This window comes from Syngnathus leptorhynchus, chromosome 11 (genome assembly GCF_054491065.1).
Source record: "Syngnathus leptorhynchus isolate UIUO chromosome 11, UIUO_Slep, whole genome shotgun sequence".
NCBI classification, from domain to species: domain Eukaryota; kingdom Metazoa; phylum Chordata; class Actinopteri; order Syngnathiformes; family Syngnathidae; genus Syngnathus; species Syngnathus leptorhynchus.
The window spans coordinates 2,455,179-2,471,554 of NC_141205.1; the positions used below are offsets into that span (position 1 = coordinate 2,455,179).

General features: G+C 43.2%; 1 protein-coding gene across 2 annotated transcripts in view; it reads right to left on the reverse strand.

Moving 5' to 3' along the window:
* sema3fa (sema domain, immunoglobulin domain (Ig), short basic domain, secreted, (semaphorin) 3Fa) overlaps positions 1–16,376 on the reverse strand; it is a 40,923-nt gene that overhangs the window by 2,527 nt on the left and 22,020 nt on the right. The window contains exons 3-18 of one of the 2 annotated variants that reach the window (XM_085923695.1): positions 13,570–13,730; positions 13,419–13,481; positions 10,769–10,888; positions 9,797–9,886; positions 8,691–8,784; positions 7,499–7,618; positions 5,571–5,710; positions 4,927–5,041; positions 3,017–3,086; positions 2,499–2,643; positions 1,555–1,777; positions 1,105–1,193; positions 971–1,012; positions 737–894; positions 272–339; positions 14–147 (exon numbers count right to left, since the gene is read on the reverse strand). In XM_085923695.1, coding sequence (XP_085779821.1) covers positions 14–147; positions 272–339; positions 737–894; positions 971–1,012; positions 1,105–1,193; positions 1,555–1,777; positions 2,499–2,643; positions 3,017–3,086; positions 4,927–5,041; positions 5,571–5,710; positions 7,499–7,618; positions 8,691–8,784; positions 9,797–9,886; positions 10,769–10,888; positions 13,419–13,481; positions 13,570–13,730 — 1,832 coding nt within the window. Of the gene's footprint in view, positions 1–13; positions 148–271; positions 340–736; positions 895–970; positions 1,013–1,104; positions 1,194–1,554; positions 1,778–2,498; positions 2,644–3,016; positions 3,087–4,926; positions 5,042–5,570; positions 5,711–7,498; positions 7,619–8,690; positions 8,785–9,796; positions 9,887–10,768; positions 10,889–11,292; positions 11,949–13,418; positions 13,482–13,569; positions 13,731–16,376 lie in introns of those variants that run through there. The other variant, XM_085923696.1, reaches the window with a different exon arrangement.

Genomic DNA, 16,376 nt, shown 5'->3' on the forward strand with positions numbered 1-16,376 from the left:
AAATAGTAACCACCTCTTTCCTCCTGTCGCTGTTCTCTTTCTGAAGATGCCACTTAAGAGAAACATGGGGGGATCTGGCCTGGCACTCCAAGAACGTGGTGCTGCCCTCTACACCATACTGAACTGTCTCCAGGGTATTCTTATTGGCTGGAAAATAAAACAATGTACGAAGTAGTAGCTTTAGGTTTGCAATGAGATGATCGGTATACCAATATCATTGATATAAACTTTTAGTCTGGTGGTGGATGTGTAAAGCTATTTCTAAACTCACTAATGGAGTTGTAGCCTCTGCATTGGCGGATGGGGTTGCCGTACTTGACATCCTGACGGCGGCTGCGTCTAAAAGGATCAAAGGGTTTATTTGACTCTTCACAGTATTGTACTTGATAGAAAACATACAATTATACCACAAATAAATACAATATGAAGAATATAGGTATTTTCTGTCATCATTCTGCTGCTCTTTTGATTGTACACATATTTGCCACTAGGAGGAAGTATAGAACAGACATGAGGATTAAGATTGTATTGAGGATTAAGAGGATAAATTTACCTTCATGATTTGCTTGTTTACATCAAAATGCCCATTATCCAAAATGTTTATATAACATGTCAATACCGATTGGCTTTGTCTATGTTTTGCTTTCTTTGTAAACATTAACTAAACAAAGCAGAGCAAACTCACGCAAGTTTAAAGTACAACAAATTATTTGTGCACATTCTTAAACGAACGCACCTCTTCTGCGACGCCGAGTATCTGGAACAGGATTTTCCATCCCAGGCGCAGTACGGGTCCCGAGCCAGGCAGCAGTCGGCGCACACTTCACCGTACACGTCGCATCGGTGGAGAGCAAGGTGCGTCACGCCCAGCACCGACGCCACGTACAGTTGTTGCTGTTGAAGGAACCAAAAGTCCGTTCAATGACACGTTCTGCATCATGTCGCTTTGTGAGATGTTTCTCCTACTTACGCGCTTGGATGAGATCTTCATGGTGGTGATTGGGGTGGGAACCTGCCGAAAAACAATCAAGACATTGAGACCTCGCACCTCAAATGAGAAATCAGGAGACGATAGGTAAAGGCAGCGAGACCAGGGCGACAAACCTTAAAGACCTCCACTTCTTCCAAAACCAGCTCCTCGGTCTGAAGGTCATCTCGCGGCAATACGATCACCTTCTGCACTGTTCCGCGATCTAATAAGCACAAATGAGGATAACATTCAGTGTTCATCAAATTTTGACGCCATCCATCATAAAATGACGTCGTAGACAGACAATTTAGTGTGGTCCATCTTATAGCCGAGAATTAGAAAGTTTTTGTCTTAGTGGCTCAACCTGAAATCCACCCAAAAATGTAGCTCATTTAAATCAAAATGGCAATTTTAATGAAAAAAAATTAAGCCTTAACCCACCACTGAAACCTTCATGTAAATCCCCAACTTCAAACTATTCAAAGGCTAATTTGAAGCCCTGACCTTCCATTGACACCTTAGTTTGGAACCTAAATTGTGTAATGAATAATAATAATAAATATGGTTGATGTCTTTCCACCGACCTGTTCCCAGGAAGAGGACCTCATAGCTTCCGTCGGCGGCCGTCACTTGGTCGACGGCGATGGTGGTGAACTCGTAGTCCACGTTGGTCCGGACCACCAGGGGCCGCTTGTGTACCGGGTACACGGCGTTGTGCATGGTGGGGTGGTTTCTCATAAAGTTGATCACCTCATCCGGGTAATCCTTGGTGGATTTCATGTTGGGGGTGAACGTTCCTCCGGGACACTGGGTTCACAAATGTGACAGTCGAGCATGTAATGATTTGATTGTAAAATAAGAAGCATTAAAAAAAACCTCAATTCATTCGAATTATGAATAAAAAATCATCTCATATTTCAGCCACATTTAATTATTTATTGGGTGGTTTTCCTTAATTGCTGGAAATGCCATAAATATTTTCCCATAATACTAAGGCAGGGGTGTCAAACTCAATTCTTTTGCAGGCCCCTTATGATTGTCAACCCAAATAAATGTATGAGCACCTCATATTATATACAGTAAAAGCTACAAAACAAACTGACAAATAACTCGTTTTCAAATCAGACGAGTAAAAACTGGTCAAATATTTAAAAGAAAAGATATTAAAAGTGAAGACAATTTGCAATTCTGGTAATGACACACGAATTGGATGCACAATTTGTCTTCGCGGGACACAAAAAAAATGATGTGGCAGGCCGTATCTGGCCCCTGGGCCTTGAGTTTGACACCTGTGTACTAAGGGGTTTATTCTCTTTGTGGAGTGTTAGCAAAGGTACTATGCAAGTAACATCATAACTCTAGGGGGAGCCCCAGAGCCAAAAACAAAACCAAAAAATGGCCAAAATATGGCTGTATCCACTGTACATGTTTTTTTAAGGTTGCAAGTTTTAAGTCTTGACGTGTCTCTAATCATATTTGTATGTTCCTGCAGTCCTGTGTTCTTGCTATGAATATGTTTGCCACTCACAGTGCCAGGTCTGGGGTAGGGAATCTTCCCCGTGTAGGCCACCCACTGGTAGTTGGGTCCTTCCTTGTGGGCGAAAGGACCGTTGAAGACCATGCGAATGTCTGCCATGGAGTAGACGCACACCGCCGAGCCTTTAAACACAGATCTGGACGGGAGAACAAGCCAGTGAGTACTGAGATAATGACAGAGGGCGCCGCGTGCGACGGGTAGAAGCTACTTCCCAGGATACGCAAACATACTCTCACCACCATGAGCCGTCTGACACACTGACATAAAAAGACGCCCACGTGCTGCCAAAGAGTCGCCACGAGCACGGGGTTCTCGATGCTGTTTGTGTCTAGTGCGCCTCCATGATTAGCAGTGCTTTTATCATCTTGCTTTCAACATGTCTGATGCCAAACCAGAGGAGCAGTATGTGAAGCATACACACGTCTGCCTCTGCTGTGTTTTCTCCTCAAATTTGGAGAAGTTGCTATCAGGCCCAGACAGCCACTTGCAAATGCAATCAAGACACCCACCCCGAAACTGAGAAGACTCCATAGATGACAGGATTCTTGGTGTCTTGTGTCGGCTGGATGTAAACATCCCCTGGAAAGGAAAATAAAGGAAACTTCAAATTTGAATTGGATTATGAGTCATTCTCTTTGGCGTGGAAACGTGACAAAATACGGTCTACACTTTTTTATTTATATTTGAAATATTGTCGCATGTCTTTATTAATTAATGAACTGATTTATCAATGGTTACTGCTGAGCATAAATAAACCCACATAAAAAAACATTTTGTTGTGTTCTGAGATTATTGACAAGTGGCATTTGTACCCCTAAAATGACATATGTCCTTTTTTTTGGTTCCCAGGTTCAGGAGGTCCTGAATCTAAACTCATCAGACACTAAAACGAGAGTTCCTATGAGTCGTCGGGGAATAAAAGTAAAACATGGATGTTGTGGTGAAACATGCCTCTAATAGGAGCCATATGCAGACTGGAGGCTCCAGGCACTTGTGAGCTCTACATCTCCACTGATGGATTTAATGAGAGAAAAATGCAAGCCAAAACCCAAAAAGGAGAAGAAAAAATGAAATACATGAAGTTTGACATGTGGAGAGGAATGATAGGTGAACATATTCTGCTGGTCTTGTTAATATTGCGCAACAATCGTTTGTTCACTTGTTTTAACTGGCCTTGAACAGTGACGGACAGTAATTGCCCTAAGCGAAACGCAAAGAAAAATAAACATGACACGCTGTCCTCTCCTCTAACTTGTGATCTATATCAACAAATCAGACATCAGTTAGCGCTTTTTTGATCTTTGCACAGATTTATTCGTCCAATAACACAAACTGGGGAGGTGAATTGGACATATTGAACTAAGGATAAATAACAAATACGACTCAGCCCTCATTTCTCATTCTGCACACTCGCTTTGATCGCAAGGAGGACAAATCCTCACACGCCGGCGAGGTATGAAAATGACAGGTAATGGCTGCCTTCGTTGCGAGGAAGAAATTTGTGAGTCATCCGTTTGACAGGCAGGAGGAGTGCAGGAGAAATAAATTGGAAGAAGTTGCATCATTGTAACTTTTCGTTGTGCCAGATAAGATGGCGTCGTTGCATTCGACGCAATAGCAGAAAAAAAATATATATCCTTAGTGGAAATACAATATACTGTATGACGCATGTCATGACTTATTTTGTGGTAAATTTAGACTCCTATTCAAAGTACACATGAAGGATTATTTCCTTCAAGGATACCACAAATCCCCCCCCCCCCCCCCACAATCCTGTCAGTCATGTGAATAACGGACAGGCCGCAATGATCCAGGAGAGGTGGCTTCTTATTATTTAGATGAAGGCAGAATTATTTGTATTGAATTTCCCCTCTTGTTTTTCATTCTCTTGTTGAAAGGAGAAAGATAATGGCTCAATCTGTGAAGAGCAAAATAGTGAATTCCTGTTGGGACTTTTGGGTTTTGTTTTCTTACTGTTGTGGTTACAAGTCATAAAACAAGTCATATCAGGGTACGGGTAGGTGCAATATGCGCCAAAGGCTTAACTCTTAACAGATGCAGATTTTTTGATCTGCAGCAGGCTGATCATTTTATTGCAGGCCATTTTGTTGCTGGTATTCAATCAATGGGTTCCTTTAGCTTGAAAAAATGTCAAACAATGTCAGTGTCAGTTCCCTCTGATTGTCTTTCCCTACAATATTTGTTTATGTTGAGATTCCATAAGGCCTTTTATGTTATGCTTTGAACTAGGGCTGTCACTATGAAATATTTTTAGATTAAAATTATTCTGTCGATTAATCGAATAATCTGGTACAATTTTTTTGCACTAAAATGTATTCAAAAATACCCGATAACTAAAAGATTTTGTGAAGAAAATGAAACTGAAGTTTTGTGTGTGCGTGTTTGCGTATAGACTCACTGAGCTCGTCAAAGTGCGTCTCGACACCGTCGGCTCCGGCCACCGAGCAGATGAGACGGGCCTTGAGAAACGTGCTCCACTTGTTCACCAGACAGCAATGGCCGCCGTCGTCATTCTGCGGGACGCAAGGGCGCATTGGGTGATCCATCCCGACAAATGTAACACATATCTACATCGGACTCGCAGCTGTGCGAGTCAACGCCGTTTGAGCTAAACGTTTTTGCTGTTGGCCCGTTGGAACAAAAACAGCACCGTGCTTCAAATGGGCCCATGTGCGCAAGGGAGGTCGGCCAAGTTTTACTACTGAGGAAGGGAATGAAAATGATTCACGGGCTGGAAATGATGAACTTTGTTCACGCCTTTCGCCCCATTCAAACGATTGGGAGACTGGGAGACAAACTTTTATCATCACGTTGCCTTAAAAGGGAAATAAAGGATCCTCACATTGACACAAGTGTTTAGTCAAAGCCGTATTTCATTGTCCACAAAGAGCCTTTAGAACACGTGGCCAAAAACATCCCTAATAAACCATTTGTTGGACAAACACAATCATAACGTCGCTTGCTTGTAACCAAGCTGTAAGTGTATGAATACACTGGGTTAGATAAGTTATAATCATGGCCAAAACAAGGTTTCCTACTCACCAAGCAGATCCGCCCGATTCTGGACTGGCTCATGGGACTCTGACCCATCTCGGTGGCCTTCTCACGGAAGAAGAAATACAGCTTGTCGTCATTCTTTTCGGCGCTGTCAGGAATGAGGTGTGCATGGATGAATGTGGGGTCTAGAAAAAAATCAACACACAACACGGACATTATTATTATCCTTGATCATCCTTGAACAAGTGGCAGAAAACCAAGACCAAGATATCACTAAATTTGATGGTTCATAATTCTTCTAGGATAAAATCTCGAGCTATAATCCAAGTAAAAGGAAGTTTCCGATCAAAACATGTTTCGTAAAATGGCTCAATTTTCTACGACACCGGATACTACAAGCATCTCGGATTGGACGTCAAACAGAATCACTAAGCTTGCTTTGACATATGATAATACAAAGATGATTGTAACCAGGAGACAACTGACAAGAAACTGACCAAACCCAAGAACCGAGCCCAGAATAACAATTTACTGGTCCAAAGGAGGGAGGGTTGAGGTTTGGGTCGCTGTTCAAACACGCCGTTTGGCCCCAATAGCCATTTGTATGATGACTGAGTGCTGAGGAATCATCCGTGTTTTTGCTTTGTACTGCACCCTATGACACCAATTCAATTTGTCCCACCCATCAGTGGTCAAAATAGCTTCCTGGTGTGCACTTACACACAGCCACTTAATGGAACGGACACCCAGGAGAAGGTGCCCCACCCATCCACCCACCTATGGCAATACAGCAAAACACATACACATATTTTCCAAGCACTTTTGAGATCTATTTCCAAGCTTTTACCAACACCTTGCACAACTATAGTAAATGACATATCATTGCAGTCTGAGAAGGACGTTTAAATATTGTGGAATTGCACCCCCAATCCTAAAAACAAAAACAAATATTTTTGGACACATCATTGGACAATAGATGGTTTACACTGGACAGTAACGTGACCGGTAATTAGTATTTAGTTTAGCTCTAGTGGTAAGTAAGCATGTCAGCCTTACAATGCTGATGTTGTTTTAATTTTTCTTTTTGTTTTAGTTTAGTTTGATTTATTTTTTAATTTTCTTTTTTTAGTTTTTTTAGTTTGAGTTTTTTTAGTTTAGTTTAGTCTATTTGGAGATGAAGTGCTGCCTCCGTGAGTGAAAATACAACTGATGCTTTTACTGTCTTTAAGGGGCTTTGCTTTTGAATGTATTTTTTTAAATACATATCATGCATTGAATGAGAGAGTCATGTTTTGAATGTATTACTTTTTTTAGAAAAAATATTTTGTCGAGTTCCCCTTTCAAATGCTCCCACCTGTGAACAGCAAGCATCACATGACTTTTGAGTGGGACTCAGGTGTAGCGATTCCATGGACTAGCCTCAAGGGAATGCTGAAGGGGGTAACGGGGTTAGGGGAAGATTTGCGAGAAGTGCGACCGACGTCAAGGGGCGAGGCTGAAATTGATTTGGCAACATCCACTGATGATGCTTTCCCAATTGTGGCTCATCAGCTCTATGAGTCACTATTGACGTGCTGTCAAGTTCCCATCGATGCCAACCAAGCCGTGGGCTTCTGCTGACATGCGCTCAGCAATTAGCAATCGTGTTTTTTTGTTTTTGGTTTTTGACTGTAACCTTCAGCTGAGAGTGATAATAAACACACTACAGCCTCTTTTTTTAAAAATATTTACAAATGTTATCTACCAAATGGTTGCTTGTTATGAAGCGATATTCAACTACCAGCTATTAGCCGAATGAAATCGATGAAAATTGTCCGCAGATGTGATTGTGTGTACCCATTTGTTCATTTGTTCCTTGGCCAAGTTTCAAACCCAGGACAATTCACCTGTGAGGCAGACATGCTAACCACTGCAGGGAACCAATTTGTTGAATTATTGCTGGCTGTGGAACAAACGTCTCGTCGGGACATTACCGTTCAACCATCTGGAGTTATACTGATCGGTCCTCATGGCTGTCTGCTTCCCCAGTGTACGGAAGATAGCCGAGTCGGTTCCCATGAAATCAATGTAGACTCCCGCATACAGCTCTCCATCTGTCAAGGCATATACACACACATAGAAAAGTGAGGGCGTTGCCAAGGTGAAGTCATAACAGACACAAAAGCAAAATAACTCATCATGTGATCCGCACGCTGCAGAAAGGCTAATCACTCAAAAGTGGTGTCACACCCGCCACATTTCATTTAAATCATCTCACAACAACGTTCCAAAATGTCCCTGGTGTATGATGGCGGTGATTTCCCCTCAAAAAGATCAGCACTAAGCCAAATTAGATTATGATCTGCCTGTAGTGCCGCGTTTGGGTCAAACTTGTTGACCTGACGATACCTCCGCCAAAAGCACGCCTATCACCCCCGTGAGGGTAATCAGCGATATTTGGACGAGCGACAGGATACGTAGAATCAATTGCAATCAGCAAGATTAACGGGGGGGAGACGTTAAAAGTTTGAATGGCAGCTGTAACCATCCTGTCAAGTTGCGGGTCAAGTTGACCCATTTAAAAATACAGTGGTCCCTGTAAAAATGAGGTAGATTCAACCACGAGTTGACCATTGCCAAAGTTGCCATTAGAATATTTACAAATTCGGACATAAATTCCTCACGTAAAGTGATTGCAACTGATTGCTTATCACAAATTTCTCATGTGTGTTTTATACAATATAATTTTCTTCAATGCTCAACAGCTTAGCCTGTGTCAGTTGCAAGTGAGAACATGCACACGCGCACTCACACACAAAGGTCACCAAAGGTCATGTCCGACCACCTGCACAGTGTACACGGATGACCAGACCACCCGCAAATTGATAAGTAGGACCTTCCATCATCTAGCCTAATCTGAGGCTTTAAAATCCGGTCAAATCAAATTTCCCCCTAGCGCCATTCCCGCTCTGTTATTTGGATTTCCACGCCGTACTGCGGTGTAAGGAAAGCAAAAGCTTGTCAGTGGTGATACTGGTGTGGTCATCTCCAGTACGCCGCGCTGGGTACGAACAGTAAGCACAAAAGATTTCTTTTCTTTCATTATTTAGGAATCCCGCACATTCTGAAAGTTGTTAAAAATGTGTGCGGCAGGCTTAAGTGAAGCAAAAATCAACATTTACTTACTGATCAAAGCGGAGACGCTGTTCAATTTGGGGTCAAAAGGACATTTTCCCTTCCCTGAATCCACTTTGCCCGGCTCAAGGCGGAAAATATATTCCTGTCAGGGGAATAAGAAAAAGTAATTCGTTATTTTCTCACTTCCCTTGTGACTTGCTAATAGATTTATTGTGTTTGGAGAATATATTTTGGATCGGGGCAAAAAAGGTTCCTCCTTGAAGTTGCTGTTAAAGGCGGCGGGTTTTGAAAACAACATGAGTATCTAACTAAACAATGTGGAGTTAAGAATGCTTGGCTGTGGCCCTGCAGGCACCGCTGGATCTGCTGAGGGCAACCAAAAGCACACAAAGGCGGTTTTATCAGTGAGATGAAGGCGGCGGAGGGGAAAAATGCTGAGAGCCTTTCAAAAAACGCGCCTGTGATGTTAGTGGCTCAAAAAAAGAGAACTCATTATCCCTACAGTGAAAAGAGGACATCTTTAACATCTGTGTCAACACTGGATCCGGGTGAACCGGCACCTCGGTCGAGTCTTCAGAGTGTGACTTGCGGCCCTACGATCAAAATGTCGGGCAAATCCATCTGCTGCATTATCACACAGAAAGATCGACTATAGAGTGCAATTTGCATATTCTTATGAATTTTGCCAGCAGATTGGATGTAATACAGCCGCGCCACCAGCCATGTTGCACCATGGCATTATAATTTATTACAAAAGTGAAATTTGGGTGAGAATTTTATGTTTGACTTGTTAATGTTGATTGCAATGAATTAATTATCTAAATAAAATGACAATTTTATTGAGGATTTTTTGTATTTTGTTTCTGGACTGTGAGAAAAAAGTATGGCTGTAATACTATAAAATAATGACATTAATATTAGATCTTGATTTGACACTCCATTTTCTGGTTACTGCACCTTTTTGGTCCACTTCCTGCAACCTCTGTCATTTGATTTTCTCATTTTCACCCCCGAGGTAACTACGGTATGTCATGGAGGAGGAGGCTGTTTATTTGACTTGAAACCATGTCATCGCTACTCCGAAAGTGAGCTCTCCAGGTGGGCACCAGACTTTTAATTTGGTTTCTTTAAAGAGCCCCCTTCTCAAAGCCCACCTTGGCCTCCAAAAGCTCTGACGTGGCACTCTGGTCTGCTGCCCGATTGGTTCTCCCTCCAGATTTGGGGGCCTGGAGGTAGTAGGAGCCCTAAAAGACAGACATGGCACATTTGGCCATCTCGTTACTGACGCGTGAACAAAGACGGATTTGTCCGCTGGACGATAATGACACAAACAGAAGAGTGGAGAAAAGACCAACAAAAATTGGGAACGAGGAAGGGTTTAATGAAAAAAAAAAAAGTATTGAAATGTAAAAGTGCATGTCATGCAAACCTCATGCAGAAGACAGAGCAGAATCGTTGTAACAGCAAGTGGATCCTAAGCATATTGTAATTCTTCACCCTTAGCGTATTTCAACCAAAATGGGCCAGACTGATTATTAAGACACTTGGGAACTGTTTTATACCGTGATAAAAGCATAATCTGTCTCCGGTAAGGGCTTACTGAATGAAAGCAGGCCGACTGATCTTTAGAATGAAACGTGACCCCCCGCCCCATTTGAAGGGTGAGCCTAAACAGGCAAGCGCAAGGCCGGCAGCTGCGTCCCGCTCGCCGTCGGTCATCGTGGCTGCAAAGTGGGCGGAGTTACGAGGGCGATGATGGATGAGAGGCTCCTTCGGTTGTGATGGCTTTTCAGAGGCTTTTAGCCAGACAGAAAGACAGACCTACAGAGCCTGCTCTGTATAAACAGGTGGATGGGGAGACATGTCCCGTCACAGCAATCAATATTCCATAATGTGCCCCCCCTTCAGATTTCTTCTGAATATCACTTGGTGTCAACCAATAAACTAAAAAGGTAGCACTTTTCACAATGCCATCAACTGTGTTGTTTGGAAATGTGTCTATGATGGAAGCACAGCCATGCAACCATGCAGAAAACGATGGAACAAAAGGACAGTGGAACCTGAGCTCCGTTGACAGACACGAGGAGAAAGTTTAAGGTGGAGTGGCACAAGGAGTTTGCGGTTACCTGCGACTTGCGTCCGCGGTCCACGTAAGTGCAGATGGGGTTGTACGCTCCTGTTCCACACACGTATAGGTGAGTGCGGTTCCACGGTTCGATCAGACGGATGAAGTTGCCGCATTCGCCCTTCGGGAGAACACAATTGTGAGCACTTTTGTTAGGATCTCTTCAGATGAAACAAATACAAGTGAATTCATTGTTTACATTATTGTGTTCAGATTTTTTTTTTTTAATGATTTAATAACAGTTTGAGATTGCTTCTGTAAATGTCATTAACTCCTGTGTGAACACTACCGTCACCTTAAAACCAAGGTCTGACCTCATTTTAGGGGCATCACATGACCACCATTTCACCAAGGCACCAATCCTGCACCCTGCCCCAGGTTATTTATTTATTTATTTATTTATTTATTTATTTATTTATTCCAGTTTTTTTTTTTTGATAACGAAAAAATCACAAGCAGAAAGAAAAGGGAAATATCTGCGTAATACGCAATGCCCCACTGGTGGTTAATAAGCTCTCTGCCAACCTTGTAAGCCATCCATCATTTCCGCTGCTGGCTTGTTTGGCAGCTCTGTTCCATGCTCGGCCCCGGGCCGGAGCCTAGATCACTCGACACTGTCAGAGAAAATCTAAAGAGCAGAACTGCGCAGCGTGAAAGGAGTGTCAGGGTCGGGACTGTGGGGAAACCCAATTTTATTGTCCTGAAAATTTCTTTGGCACCAAATATTTGAGTACTGGCACTCGAAAACATGAGTAATGTGGCTTGTTCCGCATGCGGATGACCTCAATGGTAACGATGGCCACCACAAGACTTCCACAAGCAAATAAAGAGGTGCTGCTGGCAGGTTCTTCACTCACTTTGCTAAGCCAGCTGTTTCCCCATGCACTCGACCATGGGAATATTTGCAATTTAAAATGTGCTGATTAAAGTCCCAATGTTAAGTGGCCTTGAATAGCAATAAATGAAAATAATTGATGCCCCCTCTTTTGTGTTTTTGATTGCCTATATTAATAGCTTAACGCTAATATGCCTGACATTGGAGAAGCATTTTTGGCCGCTCTTTGCACCACAACAGATGCGTGGGATTTCCTGGGGAGTGTGTGCTAGTGTGTGGTAATGTGTGTGTCTAGTTGTGCCCCCCCCCCCACCAAGAACACAGCGGGCCTGATTGCCTTTGACCCCCCGCCTGCACTGACATCCACTGTCAATTGCTTCTGAATTGTCATCATCTGTCTGGCCCCTAAAGAGCAGGTGAAGATTGCAGTTAAGACTCATCTCGCGCCAGCCGACGCTCTTTCTTTTTTTATTATTTTTTTTCTGATGAAATTTCAAACCTGCTCACACATACTGGAAGCGATGGGAGGCCGATACCAAGTAGCCGTAGGCACACGGAGAGAGCGAGAGAGAGAGGCAACGGGTCAGCGAACATGCACAAATGAACATTCCAGTTGGATAAACAGCAGGCTGCTCTCTCTACCTCATCACTCCCCTCCACTTTGCTCCTTCCGATGAAATGCGTGGGTGTACCTCAAAAGCAAAGGGATCTGCTTTTCGTATGTATTTCAATGATTAGCTTCCACCCTATACCGGAGATGAAGGCATGTGTGGATCATATTAACACATCAGAGAAGTCTGGAAGCTTCAAAAGGCTAACACTCTTTTTGTTTTCTGTTTGCCTGTTGGTTGGAGCGTGAAAAGTGAAATGATTACAAGATAATAAATTGACTTCCTGTGCAGTGCGGAGGTGCCTTCTAGCTAGATTTTATCCAGAAAACATTCCATAACCGAGGAAGCAAAAATAAATTCTAGCCTGATCGGATAAGATTTGACTGAGAAATAGCTAACATGTAACAATGGGGAGTTTCCAGGTTTTAAAGTGAAAATTGGAACTGAACTGATTTGAAATCACGACTCCACATCCAGCATGTGTGTAGCAATAACAAACGTACATGGAAGAAAATATTTACAAAAAGAAAACCCTTGTGGGTCGAATTGCCACATTTCAAAATTCTGATTGGGCCACATTTAGTTGAATTCCCTAGTCGGAGCGGCTATACGCCAAAACGACTCCTTTTGAAATTAGCATTAATGAGTGACTTTGGGTTCGGGACCCCAAAATAGCTTTTGGCCGGATACAGGCGGTCTTGACATGTTGAGCCCCCACCAAAAGACGATTCATTCATTGGAAGAATAATAAACCGAGATTTCAAGAGGGTCTTCACCCCGCCCGGGCCTTGAGCCCTCAAGATACATACATATGTGATATGTGGAGACGAGGAACTGCTCCCTCGAGCGCCATTGAGAGCAGCTGTTCACAATCAGCAATCAACGCTGTCGCTATCCTGCATGAGAGTGTGACAGCCAAATGGAATTTTGGAAGAAGACCCCCTACCCTCACATTACCGATGACCTCAGCGCAGTAGCAGTCGCCAATCGGTGACCCGGCGAAGCCCCGGCGAATCACGATTCAACAGTGGAGATTTCAATCGTTTGCATTTGCACCAAATTTGACAATGTTGAAAGGTCCGATTATCAGATGTCCCTAAAAGATTATTCTGAGTAATTAACTTTTAGTGTGCAGTATTTTAAGATTGATTTAGGGCAGCAGCAGAACAAGATGATTTTTCCCTTTGTGCATTTGTAACACTCACATTGGTGTCTTTTCCAGATGAGACACATTCTGACTTCCTCTGAAGGGCGACAGGCCAGTGGATCTTTAAAAAAAAAAAAAAGATCATCAGATTCAAACACAGAACTTTAGCCAAACCGTCTCTGGAGTTCTTTCAATCTACGAATCCTTACAATGAGTGGTTCCTTGTTTATGTCGTGCAGATCCAGAGACAGGATGTAATCTTTGCTGCCCACATACATGCGGTCGTGGTCCTCGTCCATGCGAAGAATTCGATAGTCGCTGGAGTTCAGCAAGAAGGAGAAGTGGTGAGCAGTGCCGGTGGACTTTAACTCTGTCGGAGAAAGAACGAGAGGGAAAAGAAATGCTTTTGTTGGAGGCTGTGGTGGTGGAAAAACATAGCGTAAAATTGGGAAACACAAATCACAGTCGCGGTCATATGGGATGCTGTGCAGGCTGCTCCGTTGTGGCGCCAAATCCTGGATTTATCCTCTCATTTGGATGGGCCGTAAGGTTATCTTTACCATTGGGAACCACCCGCGTGCACAAGACACATAAAATGTTGCCACATGGGCATACACAGTAGTAATGAGGCACAGAACCCTCAGACGCCCTAAAGTTATTTTATACAATACGGTTCTTATTTTAAAACAGCTAAGCGACGACATGCGTCTCTTTGGGTAAATATAAATAACTGCGTATTCATGCTCAGTGCAGTTGAAGGAGTCAGATATTGACCCGTCTATCCGTCACATGGAGCTGGACCTTGTCCCAGCTGACTTTGGGCAAAGGATTTTGTGTTAGCATTTTCCTCTCATTCTAAGAATATATCGTAAGGTTTGTTGAAGACTCCAGATTGTCCATAGGTGTAAATTGGAATGGTTGGTTGTGTATAATGACTGGTGACTATTGACCAGGGTATAGCCACTACCCTGCCTCTCACACAAGTCATCAGGAATACAACCGTAATTCAATCTGCCCTTGGTGAACAGTGACAGGAAGAGTTAACATTACAAAATCCAGATAGGACTCGAGATCCTGGCTTTCCTCCGTCTCGTTTCAGCTCCGTCACAGAATGACCGGTCGTAAGTAAGTTCTCCAGACCTGCTCACTCCCTAACGTCTCTAATCATATCACATGGAACGTTGCAACATCCGGACCCCCTCGGCAGGTGGGAGACTTGCCGGGAATAATTGCGTGGTGGAAAGAAGATAACCCGGTGTCCGCCCAGTACCTCCCAATCTCTCGCTCCCATTCATTCATTCATTAAATTGATTTTCCAGAGAAAACCATCAGACCTGCTCTTCACTGGGAGCACACAAACACCCCTGCTGTTCCCTGGCTCGCTCACGAGGAATAAGATCCACAAGATAAAAATCCACTTTCCTTGACCGAGAGATGCCAGAACATCTGCTTGCTTTACTTGGGACTGGTTGTTTCCATTTGCTAAAGGACATGTTCAAATAGTAAATTGAGTGCCAGAAGGCCTGCAGGCTTCTCAGCTGCTGGTGGGGGTTCTTGCAGGAGGTAAAACGATATATGTGACTGGATGCTGACTAAAAGAGAATCAATCTGTCACTTGCCATGACACCTCACACCGATCACATCTGCACCCAGCAGGGGCGCGAATGGGAACGGACCGCTGATAAATACGATCCCGTCTCAAGAGGTTTACGGGTAACTAGCTCAGCTGACGTTGAACGTGTGGGTGCTTTACCAACATCTGTTTGGTAACTGAGGTTCCGGCTGGGTGGTTTTCTCACAATTTTCTTCAAGGTGGTCTTGGATGGGTTAGTTTTGGTCTACGTCCAAGTTAAATTACCTGTGTTAATAACTGACCCGACGACTAAAAGGTGAAAGCATTAGAAACGAACGCGCTAAATGATCTTCATTTAAACAATGACATCCTTTTTCCGAATAAGTCGCTCCGGATTTCAGCATCAAATGCAATCTACAATATATAAACAGTATAATTGCTGTTTGGACTGCATTTAATTTATATCCCTTCTTTCCAGGTTTTCCTGACCCAAAGCCCCTCCGGCGAATTGTGTTAATGATGTTTTGCCGTGTGTGTATGATATTAAATCATACCAAAAGCAATAAAGGACAAGGAGGTCTGCATATTTCTGATAGCTTAATGTTTAGTAAAGAAGCAAGACTGCCTGGGGTGTGAAGGAAAAAAAAAAAAAAGACTCAACACGTCTTGCGTGTTTCCACATGTTCCTTTTACCACCCGTCTTCATTTGCAATCACGGACTCTATAAAAGCGCAATACACAGTAGTGTAGATGCTAATAATGTCTGCGGGAAGCAAATGAAGCATAAAATGCCATGCAGGACACTTAATAATACCACTTAGGTGAAATCTCGTCTCAATAACAAAGCCCGCAGAAAGATTCATTGTGCATTTAGGTGGAATACAATGACACTATAAAAAGACACCAATGGGTAAAACCGCACCAGTCGTATCCAAGAGACACGTTTTGCATGTCGTGGAGACGTGTTGGAACACAAAAAAAATGTCTATCAGTGCTTGTATACAAAACGCCTGGGAAACAATATGGCTTTGATATCGTGTTAGAAAGCACAATTCAAAAGCCACTGGTATATTCAACAACGACAGTGTGTGTCTATGCAAACCACAGAATCTGTTGCATATTAGTTTTTCCAAAGCGGGGAGCGAGGACTTGAAAATGATTACCAGACAAATTGAAGCCAAATGCACCATCCCCCCCCCCCTCCCCGCTGATGTTTGTCTTCCGTTTCATGCCTTTTGTGTTCACCTGCTGGATTTGCTCACTCTCATTGCTAGTTCAAATCATGTTTTTCAGAGATATTAGTGGCTGAGAAAAACTTCCCCACATTCTGAGTACTTCTTGTCAAGCCGCTAATAGCCTCCCAAATCAAGTCTCTGCTGAAAGATGAAAGGGGCTTTGGGGAGGAGGGGGGGACAAAAATCCGACACACTTGTCCAGGCATCT